The sequence below is a fragment of the Etheostoma spectabile genome, chromosome 2 (genome assembly GCF_008692095.1).
Source record: "Etheostoma spectabile isolate EspeVRDwgs_2016 chromosome 2, UIUC_Espe_1.0, whole genome shotgun sequence".
Lineage (NCBI taxonomy): Eukaryota > Metazoa > Chordata > Actinopteri > Perciformes > Percidae > Etheostoma > Etheostoma spectabile.
This window is the reverse complement of record NC_045734.1, coordinates 387,057-401,058: the sequence shown is the minus strand read 5'-3', so window position 1 is coordinate 401,058 and position 14,002 is coordinate 387,057. Positions and strand designations below refer to the sequence as shown.

Sequence of the window (14,002 nt, the reverse complement as noted above, 5' to 3'; positions counted from 1 at the left end):
CCTTAGTTTTTGTCTTTGTCAATGTCTTTTAGAGAAAAAAAGGAAAAACTAAAAAAAAGACTAAAACTAACAGTAAAACTAATAAAGACTAAACATAAACTAAGCATTTAAAAAAACTAAAAACTAAATTAAACTACACTAACAACAGAGCTACCATGACCTATTAAAGGAATTCTCCTTTAATAGGTCATGGTACAGAAGGAAATGGGTCATTTTATGTTGTCCTTGATTGACATTCAAATCGAAAGATCCTAATTAGATTAGATTAGATTCAACTTTATTGTCATTCCACAGGTACAGGTACAAGGCAACGAAATGCAGTTTAGGTCTAACCAGAAGTGCAATAGCAGTATGTGCAGGACATGGATATGTAATGAATAAATATAGGAATGAATACTATTATAAACAGAATTTTACAGATAGATTTGTCCTATTAATATAATAGAGAAGTATTGTGAGCAAGATTTACAGCTGGATATGTACTGAATAACAGACAATGATGATCCGAATATCATTAATAGTAATGGTATCTGTTTGCTATTATGTTGACCTATGCGCAATACATACAGTATATACATATACAGTATATATATATATATATACAGAATATGGTGGTGCTATTATGTTGACCTATTATGTTGACCTATGCGCAATACTTACAGTATATACATATACAGTATATATATATATATATATATATATATATATATACAGAATATGGTGGTATGACTGCATAGTTGGTCGTGTGAGACATCTCACTCTATACTATCTTTGTTGGGAGTCGCACATGCTCAGTAGCTCGGTAAGATCACATAAGCTAGATAACTCTTTCTCCAACTTTGGTCAGTACAAGGACACACTTGTGGACCACTCGTGTGGTTGTGGTTGGATGTATCAGCAAGGGTGACGAGGCTGAGTACAGAGCTGTGGTGGGGGACTTTGTCACATGGAGTGAGCTGAACCATCTACAGCTCAACATGACAAAGACTAAGGAGCTGGTGGTGGATCAAAGGAGAGCCAAGGCAGCAGTGAGCCCTGTTTCCATCCAGGGGGTCAGTGTGGACATTGTGGAGGACTACAAATACCTGGGAGAGCACTTGGACAATAAACTGGCCTGAGGAGGCTGAGGTCCTTCAACATCTGCAGGACAATGCTGAGGATGTTTTCTGAGTCTGTGGTGGCCAGTGCTATCCTCTTTGCTGTTGCATGCTGGGGCAGCAGGCTGAGGGTAGCGGACGCCAACAGACTCAACAAACTGATCCGCAAGGCCAGTGATGTCGTGGGGGGGGATCTGGACTCTCTGTTGGTGGTGTCAGAGAGGAGGACGCTGTCCAAACTACATGCCATCTTGGACAATGTCTCGCACTCACTCCATGGCTTGCTGATAAATCACAGGAGCACTTTCAGTGATAGACTCATTCTCCCAAAATGCACCACAGGGCACCACAAAAAGTCATTCCTGCCTGTGGCCATCAAACTTTATAACTCCTCCCTCTAAGTGTCCGACACACAGACACTCAGAGAGGTTGATACGGGACAATATTATCTGTATTATCTGTTTTTGTGCAATAACACTGGCCTGACATGTGTGCAATTCTCAACTACTACAATTATTGTTATTATTATAATTATAATTATTATTATTTTACTTTTCACCATTGCAATTCCTTAATTATGTTATTTATGTAAATAATGTATAATACCATTCCTTTAACTGTAAATACCGTACATATCCACACTCCTTATACTTCTTTATTTATATTTCTACTCTGATATTTCTACTATTTGTGCAACTGCAACACAGAGTTTCCCTTCGGGGATTAATAAAGTATTTCTGATTCTGATTCTGAAAATTACTTTATTGACTGAATTTGTATTTAATTACAGACTAATTATTGAATTACAAACATTGGTTAAAGCAACCCTATGTAACTTTTTATTTTAGAAATAATGTTTCCAAAACCGTTTCAGTGGTTCATCAACTTATAACAGGGTTAACGGCTCTTTTGCATTTATTTTTGCACTATGCAAGTTTGCCAGATCGAGTAGCGGATCCGCTTCCAATCTATAGGGGCACCGAAGCGGGAATAGTTAGTGTTGCTTTAATATCCAGAGGGCCATGTCCACCTTTGTGGAGATATGTGTTACTAGCCGAGATGAGCTGGCTAACACTAGCATGCTAGCACTAGCATGCAAGCTTTATCAATGGCAAAACTGTCCAAAAATGTCCCTGTTCTGTAGGTATTCCACAAGTGTGCCCTTGTACTGACCACAGTTGCAGAAAGAGTTATCTAGCTTATGTGATCTTACCTAGCTACTGAGCATGTGCAACTCCCAACAAAGATAGTATAGAGTGAGATGTCTCACTCTGTAGCTAAAACAGAGACCTAAACATACAGGATGAAAACAGGATCTGCAGCAATGTGCAGTACAATAAATATATGGTGTTTTATGAAAATGAAACCATGTAAACCTATTCTGGTACAACCTCAAAATACAATTATGAACCTGAAAATGAGCAGAATATGGGCGCTTTAATAAACTGGGATAGATCTAATAATCAAGACTCAAATCAGCTTAGTGCAGTTCCTTTAATGCCATTTAAATGTTCCAGTCTGTATAATAAGATGTTTTGGTTAATGGATACAAATGCAGCACTAAGATCTCATAAGACAAGTATTAGTAGACCTTTGTCTAGAAGGTCTAGAAGGTCACCAGTGCCGTGTCTGTGCTATGATGCTCTATAACTTATTACTGAAAATCCTCAAATAAAGTAATGGTATGTAAAATATCACATAACTGATGGATGACAACCTTTTAAAAGAGCTTGGCGACGAGGGGAAGCTTATATATAGGTTATAGTTGGCTAAGACCTCTGGATCGAGGGTGGGGTTTTTAAGAAGAAGTTTTATCTCAGCTACTTTAAATGACTGTGGTACATAACCTGTTAATAAAGACAATATGATCATATCTAGTAACAAAGTGTAACGCTTCTTTGAGTAGGCTCATTTGGATTCAGTTCAATTCAATTTAATTTATAGTATCAAATCATAACAAAAGTTATCCCAGGACACTACAGATAGAGTAGGTCTAGACCACACTCTATCATTTACAAAGAACCAACAATTCCAGTAATTATTCCAAGAGCAAGCATTTAGTGCGACTGAGATTTGACTGTTTTTTTTCATATGTAGACCATAGTATACCAGTTCCAGATCCAAAACCACTACACCTAGACTTGTCAAATCAGGACTCCATTATCCCAGAGAGGCTAAAGAGTCTTAAAAACAAAGTTTCACATTTGTAAAAGCTTTATTCTATTTGTGAAAATGCAATAAAGAAAGATTTCCATGTTCTTTTTCCCATGTAGACCACATTGGACCAGGTCCAGATCATACGGTACCTAGATTTGTATACAAAGGTGCTCATTTTCTTTGTTTTATCATCTTTCTTTTTGAGAGGAGCAACAGGGTCTATTGTCGTCCGTAAGGAGGCCGCAGCACTGTTCACAAAATTATTAACTTAGGAGGGACTAAAGTTAACATAGAAGTCCTCTGTTATATTAAGGCATGGTATTTAATGTAATGCCATTGGAATTACTTCCATAAATTTAGCTATAGCATTATCAGATAGACATCTAGTGTATAGCGCTGTGGAGATAGGTCTGGGAATGCGTCTAGGTATTTAGAAATGAATATATAAATGAAGAAATACTCTATACCTGTATGTATTCTGGCTATACTGTGTATAGTTGTAGCACATATACCTACATGTATTCTGGCTATACTGTGCATAGTTGTAGTACTTATACCTGTATGTATTCTGGCTATACTGTGCATAGTTGTAGTACTTATACCTGTATGTATTCTGGCTATACTGTGCATAGTTGTAGTACTTATACCTGTATGTATTCTGGCTATACTGTGTATAGTTGTAGCACTTATACCTGTATGTATTCTGGCTATACTGTGCATAGTTGTAGTACTTATACCTGTATGTATTCTGGCTATACTGTGTATAGTTGTAGCACATATACCTGAATGTATTCTGGCTATACTGTGCATAGTTGTAGCACATATACCTGAATGTATTCTGGTTATACTGTGTATAGTTGTAGCACTTATACCTGTATGTATTCTGGCTATACTGTGCATAGTTGTAGCACATATACCTGAATGTATTCTGGCTATACTGTGTATAGTTGTAGCACTTATACCTGTATGTATTCTGGCTATACTGTGTATAGTTGTAGCACTTATACCTGTATGTATTCTGGCTATACTGTGCATAGTTGTAGCACTTATACCTGTATGTATTCTGGCTATACTGTGTATAGTTGTAGCACTTATACCTGTATGTATTCTGGCTATACTGTGTATAGTTGTAGCACTTATACCTGAATGTATTCTGGTTATACTGTGTATAGTTGTAGCACTTATACCTGTATGTATTCTGGCTATACTGTGCATAGTTGTAGCACATATACCTGAATGTATTCTGGCTATACTGTGTATAGTTGTAGCACTTATACCTGTATGTATTCTGGCTATACTGTGTATAGTTGTAGCACTTATACCTGTATGTATTCTGGCTATACTGTGCATAGTTGTAGCACTTATACCTGTATGTATTCTGGCTATACTGTGTATAGTTGTAGCACTTATACCTGTATGTATTCTGGCTATACTGTGTATAGTTGTAGCACTTATACCTGAATGTATTCTGGTTATACTGTGTATGTTAAGCATCTCTCCCATGGTGTTATTTATCCTGCAAAGTATTTATTGTTGAATAGTATTTTTACCATTGTTATTGTATATTTATTAGTCTTATTGTACTTTTGACCAAACACATATCTACAAATGAACGAAACACCTCTAAGGAAGTTAAGGTGCTACCAAGTGTGCCTCTGTGTTAAGAAATAGTGATTTTGTTTAAATGTACTTTGGTGATCTGCTGCGTACCAGGGATCCCATATGCTGAACAGAGAGTGTAATTAGGTAAGAACCGACAGGCGGCAGCAAAGGGCCCCAATGGTCTCGAGTGGACCGTCGAGACAGAAGAAGGGCGCGTCATTGTTTTGGTCGGCTGGTTTTGCAGAAGACTGAATGAAGAGAAAACTTACATTTTGAACAGGGCTTTACATCTGATTTTATAGTTTGAATAACCAGGTAAGATCAATAGATCTGCACAATCGCAGAAACCTTGAAATTGCGCACGCTGAAACACGCCTTTATTATTGACGTAACGTCAGTTTATTGAGACATCTGATTGTTTCCTGCAGCTTGGATTATCGATAAGTAACCTAACGTTTGACAAACCGTGGCTCCTTTGTCTGTTTTACACGTTATTGGTAACGTTGGATGATTGTAAAGCTGTAATAACTCTACGCGTTCTTCCAACCAAAGACGTGCAGGATTTTGTGGAAGAAGAAGTGCGTGACTTCAGGAAATTTAGAAAGATATTCACAGATTCGAACTTCCGGGATCAATTACTCTATAGCGAATTGTTGTTAAATCACAAAGGACTCATCTTTCCTACCGTAGTAAGGTTAACAACGAGCTACAAACTCATTTCCATCCAAACGAACCGTCCTTCAATCTGGTCTGACTGGTCTGAGACGGCAGCGAGACGAGTCTACAGATTAAAACACCGAAAAGAGACATTAATTAACATAAAAGTTCTAATTTTGGTGAATTTTGTTTGCCAAAACCATTTAATAGGTGTCATATAAATGATGATTCAGGGCTCTAAAAGGGCTAGACACATAGAAGGCCCCCTGCTGGTTGTTGACTACTACAGCAGTTATTTAAAAAACAACAACAACATATTTCTATATTTGGTGAATTTTGTTTGCCAAAACCATTTAATAGGTGTCATATAAATGATGATTCGGGGCTCTAAAAGAGCTAGACACATAGAAGGCCCCCTGCTGGTTGTACTACAGCAGTTATTTAAAAAACAACAACATATTTCTATATTTGGTGAATTTTGTTTGCCAAAACCATTTAATGTCATATAAATGATGATTCAGGGCTCTAAAAGAGCTAGACACATAGAAGGCCCCTGCTGGTTGTTGACTACTACAGCAGTTATTTATCAAAAATAACCATATTTCTAATTTTGGTGTATTTTGTTTGCCAAAACCATTTAAAAGGTGTCATAGAAATGATGATTCAGGTCTCTAAAAGAGCCACAGAACATAGAAGGCCCCCAGCTTGTTGTACTACAGCAGTTTCTTTTCAAAAATAACCATACTTCTAATTGTCTATAACAACTATTAAATGGTTTTGGCAAACAAAATTCACCTCTCCACCGGTTGCTCGTACAGACCAATGTTATTTCTCCAAACCATGAAAATGAGTTGTTAACCTTACTACGGTAGGAAAGATGGGTTTGTGATTTAACAACATTTTGCTAGAGAGTAATTGATCCCGGTAGTTTGAATCTGTGAATGTCTTTCTAACTTTACCCAAGTAAATGTGTGGCAGTAGAGGCAATCGGAAGGTTCACACGGCAGTATACATTATAGTAAATTATCCGATCGGCAGGCCGAGGAGCATTTCATACATTGTAAACATTCATAATAATTAACCAGATTTCTGAGTTGAATTTGGTGGGACCTTATGAGAGTGCAGATTTGGGGCCAGGTGTGTGTGTGTGTGTACTTAAAGGTGCCATATTATGCTAGTTTTCAGGTTCATACTTGTATTTTGGGTTTCTAACAGAACGTGTTTACATACTTCAATGTTCAAAAAACACGTACATTTCTTCTCTGTGGATTGAGTGTTTTGATACTTTTACAGTAGCCATAGCACCTCGACCTGCTACCAGACCTGTAATTGTATAATAACCAAAAACTGACAAAGGTAACATTAATGATTTTTTTTCTAGATTGAAACCAGAAGTAGTATAGAATTTGCCCAGACAAAATACTGTACATGGCCCAAACATGATCAACATAAGAGGTTAATGTGAATGTTTTCAAGCAAATGACAGCTAATTAAGCAATGCATGGGCAAAATGTTCTCACTTAATTATTGCTTACTAATTACTTATTATTAAAACTTAATAACTGACTAGTACCTACTGCTATGCAAATTAAAATAGAACAGGTCTGGTGACCATAATGATGCAGCAACAGCTTGCTCAATATGCTTCTAAATGTAGAATGAAATTAGTTTATTTTGAAGACTAATTCCAGGTAGTCTTCATGCATTACCAGGATGTAGGTTGGTTTACCCTGTGCAGTAGTTCATTGTAAATCAAGCCTTTAGCAAAACTACTCCCATTAGAGCTGCAAATAGGCTACTTCTTACAATTTGGAAGAAAATAATCCTAATTTATTACATTGTCCTCTCTGGGGCTGCAACTAACAATTCTTTTCATTGTTGATTGATCCTAGATTATTTTTTGATGAAGGAATTAGTTGTTTGGTCTATAAAATCAGAAAAAGGTGAAAAAGTTTGACCAGCGTTTCCCAAAGCCCAAGTTGATGTCCTCAAGTGTCTTGTTTTGTCAAACTCAAAGACATCCTGTTTACTGTCACAGAGGAGTGAAGTAAATAGGAAATATTCACAATTAACAAGCTGACATTAGATAAAGTTTTCTTTTTTTCATAAAAACCTGACTCAAACCGATTAGTTATATATAATATATATAATTAAATAATAATAATATATAATTTAAACTAATTGATTAATTGAATTATCTTTGCACTGTTACGTGTGAATCAAACTCTGAACATTGCCAGCTATTACCAGAGAAACAAGGGTGGTATGGCTGTCTTTGGGCTGTGCATATTTTCCTATTCAAAATTGTTAACATCTTCTCAGAATAAAATTATTATTATTGGATTTGTTTTAGATCAGTCACCATGACAACCAAGCGCGGACTGATAACTGATTCATTCAAGGTGGTGAAGAAAGCAAGGAGGGTGAAACGAGAGAAGAGGCCTTCCTCTCCTCCTCCGCCACAGCACGGTGAAGAGCTGCACAGTGTTGGTTTCTGATCTCCCCTCTGTGAGACAGACATCCATTCTACTCTGTGACATATCACTTTGAAACACAAGCAATGAAATTAGGATTTTAATCGGCATCTGGCATCAGTTTGTAAAAATATATTTTTCATTTTCACATTTTTGATTTTAATATTTTAACTGTGTTACATTCAGTTCCAGATAGCTTTTAAAAGGTATCTTTCTACTGATACATAAACATACTATGTTTGTGTAAAATTTACAATGTCACCAATTTATATTATTACTAAAGCAGTGTTTACTTTCCTTGAAGTTGAAAATGATTGGTCATTAGATATTTTGTAGGTTTTTTTAGCTGAATATTATTAATGTTAGAGCAGCGTTAGAGTTCTGTGACATACAATAGTGACTGGAATTCTCTTCATCAGAGGTTGAAACTGAAACGGTCCGAGAGGAGGAGCTGCAGAGGCTCAGACAGTTTGACCTGGACTGGAAATTCGGGCCCTGCACAGGTAACATACCCACATATGTATAACTGCTTTTGGAACAGGATAAAGGGGTTGCAACTTTGATATTATTCACTGCTTTGAATTTGTATACAAGATGAGCATCTCTGAGTAGGCAAAATGCTTTAACAAATGTATATAAAATATAGTGTGGTTGATACGATACACCATGAGTTTTCATATGAAAAAAGGAATAAAATGAGGAGCGGTTTTACTAAGGCTGCAACTAACAATCATTTTGTCATCATTTGATCGCTCAAGGATTAGTCAGATTCATCAATAAACTACTGATTTTTCTTTTCAATAAATCTAGTAACTATTACTTTTTGATAGTCAATAAATCCTCTGGTTAACTAACCAATAAACCTAACTTCTACCAATAATCTTTTAAAACATTTTATTCAAGTAATATAATATAATACAATATTGATGATGTATAATACAACACTGCAATTCAATACTATAACATAATAATATTATTGATAATACTTACAGTATTGTAAGTAAGTAAGTCAGGTTTATTTATATAGCACTTTTCAAAGATGAAAATCACAAAGTGCTTAACAATAAAATGAAAAACAAGAAATAGAATACATAAGAATACAAAGATAAAGGTAAATAAAATCATAAAAGTATTGTAGTATTGTATTATTATATTATAGTAGTGCATTGTATTTATCAGTGTAAGATAAATTAATGAAGATCACAATGAAATAGAGAATAGCAGGAGTGGACTTATCATATGTGTCTCGGAGTGGTTGTTTGCTTGATGGTCGGTTTGTGTGTCTGTCTGTCGGCAGAATTACAGAAAAACTACTGGCCTGATTCTCATGAGACTTGGTGAAAGGTTGAAGCATAGGCCGAGGAAGAACCTATTAAATTTTGTAGCGAATCCAACTCGTTACAACATTGCGAGATAAGGTGCTTATACCTTTTATACCATTCATGTGGTATGAGAGTAATCTAAAAAAGTAAAAAATTCACACTGCATAAACATTAGAAGACAGGGCATGCCTTGGTGCAGGTTGGCCTGTCCTAGTCTGCATTGTTTTTGGGTCTGCTTTATTTGGGAAAGGTGTAGTTAAAGTGGTTAATTCACATGAATAAAACACTGAATAATCGATCATCTTATCTCTCTCTTTGTCCAGGGATCAGCAGGCTGCAGAGATGGGAGAGAGCAGAGCTTTATGGTCTGAGCCCACCTAAGGAGATCAGAGACCTGCTGCTGCAAACACACACTGACCCCGCGTACAACCTGAGGTAACACACACACACACACACACACACACACTCACACATATTCCCTTTGTTGGCATCGCCAGAGTATTTAAGAAATTCCACACTATGCTTACTTTGTATTACCTCCTATACTCACTATATTAACATCCATCCACACAAAAAGCAGGTTATTTCAATCTCTCCTTTCATCCTTCTTGTATACAAGTCCAAGAAACCAGATTTGCTGCCATCTATTAAATCACAATCCTAGTGTCCCAATATCCATACTATTCAGTATGCCAGAAAATATTTAGTATGTCTCAATACATAGTATGTCAAATCCAGTATTTCAAAAAAATACCAGGATGTCCTACAGTATCATGCTTTTCTGGCTATTCTGACCCACAATCCTTTGTGCAGCATAAATGAGAAAGAGGGTCAAAATTTGAGGCACATTGTTACGAAGAAGTAGCATGTCATGATGTGTACATGGAGACAAGACCTTGCTTTAGGGAATATGAGACCGCCCTAAGGTGGTGATCCATTCTTTGAGATATTTTCAAAATGATAGAATATCAATGACCTTATTTATAAGTTAAGATACATAGCAGTCACGCATTAACGCAGGTTGCCACGCATATCATGCAATGAAAAAAAGATATCCAACTCTTACTAAGGCTGAGTAGTACCTCTATGCTTTCTTAGTACTTACCAAAATGTGTCAATAGCCCTAAGTATCAAACATTGGTAGTGTCCATAAAGAATGCCTGCTTGGATTCATATTGTTCTTTAATTATTCTATGATCTCAGAGAATTCCAGTAAATCATAATCATGATTCATTTTAGTCAACATTAAATTTAGGCAAAGTTCACGTACTGCTGGAAAATGTGAAATGATTTTCAGCCCTAACTCTTGGAAACACAGATTCTTATTAATAAAGTCTGGATTCATTTGTCGGTAATGATTGTGTTCTTTGTCTTTCAGCCTGTGGAGCGAATATCCTTTGTGAGAGAGACATTGTGAGAAAGAGAAAAGAATGCAGATGCCAACAAAAGTCAAATTTATATCACCTCAAATCACACATATGTCTCTGAGGTATTTACCTTCTCGCCTTAAGTCCCGAAAAACTCAAAGTAAAAGATTTTAGCAGGGGAAAGATATTTCAACCTGGACCTTATTTTTCGATGTTTTTGTGTTAAGTGACTGATGGGAACAACAATCTTCACTGCAGTCGGCGGTAGTGAAACAAGCTGCATTGTAACACGCTTCAATTTACGTTCACTAAAAGTGCTTGTTTTGCCACTTACATGCTCAGATTATTGTTCTGTGTCTGACAACACTATGGAAAGGATCCCCTAGGAGGTCAACCTTTTAGTTAAAGGGTAAGATCCTTTTTGTTTAACATGAAACAGTCCCTAAAGGGCCTTATTCCATTAAAATTAACAGTAATTGTATCATTGTAAAACACAATGAATTCAAAGTTGACAAAAACAAAATGAAAACAATCAAACAATCAAAAGCTGTCTTAGGCTATTTTTCTTGGTCTGGTTTGGTTGAAATAAACCTTTAATTCACCCATTTACATGTGAAAATTTGCTGGCTACATACATTCTAAAAGTATTGTTTATTTAACTGAAGTCTGGTGAGTTTTGGGATGGTGCTTTATGGGCTGTTTCTGGTTAAACAAAAAGGATTTCACTCTTCCAGGTTTGAGGATCTAGGTTGAAAAATACTGAAATTACCCTTTAAATGGTACACACAGTTTGTATTAAAATATTTAATAAAAATAATTTGACTGAAATACTGGCTTCTTCTGTATTGTTGTATAATGGAGGGGATGTTACCTCACTGTTGACACTGTAGAAATGAAATTGTGAAGGAGACATAAATGATAATGAGTTCTACATTCACATAATTTGCACACTGACATTTGTCTGTCTTTTTATAACTGACCTAACAACACAGTCTCTCTGTTTTACTCATATCTCCACAAGATACACGAGGTAGAGAGTGAGTGTGTGAATGTGTTTTACAATGCTACCTAGAGATGGAAACATTGGAAAGAGAAACACATGTCTACAACTTCCCGTACTATGTTGGTCTCTCTTCATAAACTGTATCTAATCTATTGAGAATGCAATTCAAAAAAGAGAATTCCTCTTTTGATTCTAAGTGAAAAAGTGTTACAGTTCACAATGTTTTTTTTGACAGAATTACACCAGAAGGAAAATGAGCGCTGCTAGTTAGACTTTTAATGTATCATCCCGCCTCCAACGCTGTTCGATTGGTGCACAGTGTCGTCAAACACTCAAAGCTTAAAGCTGATTGGTTCGCATACCGATTAGTTGAGCGACAGCAGACGCACCGCCCGCTTATTGATCGAGAGCTCGGTGACAGAGACCTGAGGCGGAGCGCTTCTGTAGTAAAGATCATAGGTAAAGAGTCTAGTGGGCATGAGTGTTTTCTACAGGTTGATGTGTTGCGTCAGTCTGAATCCTGTGCCTCTCATTGGTTTATTCTTGGCTCTGTTGGGTTTCTGCATTGTCAGATACCGTTAATGACGTTCATTACGGGGCAGCGGCGTCAAGGTAGACAGAATTAGCCTCGATAATACGAGACGACAGACGACTTTTACGTATTTGTAAGTTCAAAATCTGTTGGTGTAGGAAGAAATACAGCTAGCATCTACCCATTGGTCGGGCAATAAATAAGTAACTTTCCAAAAAACACTGAAACAACCATTGTCATGAACTGTGCATTTAGATTATGTCACGTCATGCATTATTTCAAAAAGCAGAATCTTTTACTTTGAAGGTTAAGACCGGACGTTGTATTTTGTGATGGTTGGGTAGGGTAGCTTTGCTAATTTTATTGTCTGTTGCGTTGTTGCCTGTGGGCTGATAGTGACCTACAGACAGTACTGCAGCCAGGACAAGGAGTAATAATACCACACTGTCTGTACAAAGATAGTCTTGAACCATATTTAGACAGTAATTTGCCTTAAATACGCCTTAATTTCCTTAACAGACAGCATTTTTACCGCTGTTTCAATGGAAATATCGTTTTGATGAGTTTTCACTCATGAGCGGCGGACAGCTATAACTTAACTAACGTTTACTTAGCTAAGCTAGATAACGGTAGCCCGTTGTAAAATCAAATTCAAATTGTCAAAGTAATTGTTGCTTGTTTTTTTCGTTGCCGTGGGGAGTTGAATCGAAAACGCATGGTGCTGTGATATATCCAGTTTTTCTTAGAACTGTAGATAGTGGACAGACGACACACTGGTAAGCAACCTGTTCATCTTCGGAGGATTAACGTTATAACATAGCTAGCTAGCTAGCTAGCTGGCTAGCTAATCACCTATAGAGACATCCATTTAACTCATTAGCTGTCTGCTAGCTTGTGGCTCGGAGCCTTTAACGTTACCTAGGATTTTTCACCTGTCATTTGACGGCTTATGGCGTATATTGCAGCCATGAAAAATTGCTGGCAAACCTCATTCGTAAGCAACATGTCTCCCAGAATATTCCGTCATCCATATTACCAGAATGATCAGAATTTAGGCGAAGCTTCTGGTAATAACAGCGATAAAGTTAGTAACGTTAACCCAATATTTTATGTCTAACGTTAGGGAAATGACCGGAAGTGTCATACCCATGGATCACTCTAACATTAGTGTGGCTTCTGTGCAGAATGCAGGGGCGGCCGCTCGCTTCTATTTTGCAGATGCAAAAATTGGCGTAACGTTAAGTGATTTTCGAGCGATTCTCTGGAGTTAATTATCTTAAACACGGGCCCACTTCTTACAATCTAACTTCAGGCCTTTACGAATCATTGAGAGTATATCTTCAGCATAGCATCTGCAACGATCGCACGTTAGCCTACCGGTAAATTGTGTTAAAAGTTTTTGAATTATTCCAAGCAGCTTGCTTACACACGGCCACAATGGTGGAAGGAGGCAAATGCTTTCTCACCGTTCCAAGCATTTAAATGGGTAAAGCTAGCATACTGGATGCAGTAGATGTGAACTACACCGAATGTACGTGTTGTCCAATTGCATGCAACACAGGGAGATGTTTCCAGAGCCAGCTCACACCCTGTGGACTGGGACTCCTGGATCTCGGGCCTGTCTGTCTCTGCGGGGTCCAGTTTGTGTGGTTGCTTAGCTGTACAGTACACTTCATTCCCCAGCGAATGCTGTAACTGGGTGTCATTTTTACATGGCATTACAAAATATTTGTAAAAATCATTAAAAATACAGCCTTTTTATTGAATACCAGATTAGTTGTGCTTTATCTC

The 14,002-nt window shown here is 37.0% G+C and overlaps 2 protein-coding genes across 2 annotated transcripts in view; both read left to right on the top strand.

Moving 5' to 3' along the window:
• The first annotated feature begins 5,030 nt into the window (after positions 1-5,030).
• Positions 5,031-11,845, top strand: LOC116694790 (DNA polymerase delta subunit 4). The gene is made up of 5 exons (XM_032524680.1): positions 5,031-5,171; positions 7,867-7,982; positions 8,407-8,490; positions 9,633-9,744; positions 10,688-11,845. The coding sequence occupies exons 2-5, from the start codon at positions 7,877-7,879 to the stop codon at positions 10,710-10,712; spliced, it is 327 nt and encodes a 108-aa protein (XP_032380571.1). The 5' UTR covers positions 5,031-5,171; positions 7,867-7,876; the 3' UTR covers positions 10,713-11,845.
• Positions 11,846-12,574: 729 nt separating this feature from the next.
• The window catches only part of si:dkey-28b4.8 (sarcoplasmic/endoplasmic reticulum calcium ATPase 2), a 39,105-nt gene continuing 37,677 nt past the window's right edge, over positions 12,575-14,002 (top strand). Inside the window, exon 1 of the mRNA XM_032524432.1 lies at positions 12,575-12,987. The gene's annotated coding sequence lies outside the window, so the exon portion shown is untranslated. The remainder of the gene's footprint in view (positions 12,988-14,002) is intronic.

Coding starts and splice junctions, on each gene's coding strand:
- LOC116694790 (XM_032524680.1), top strand. CDS start 7,877: ATGACAACCAAGCGCGGACTGATAACTGATTCATTCAAGGTGGTGAAG. Junction 7,983..8,406: donor TCCTCCTCCGCCACAGCACG/GTGAAGAGCTGC, acceptor TCTCTTCATCAG/AGGTTGAAACTGAAACGGTC. Junction 8,491..9,632: donor GAAATTCGGGCCCTGCACAG/GTAACATACCCA, acceptor CTCTTTGTCCAG/GGATCAGCAGGCTGCAGAGA.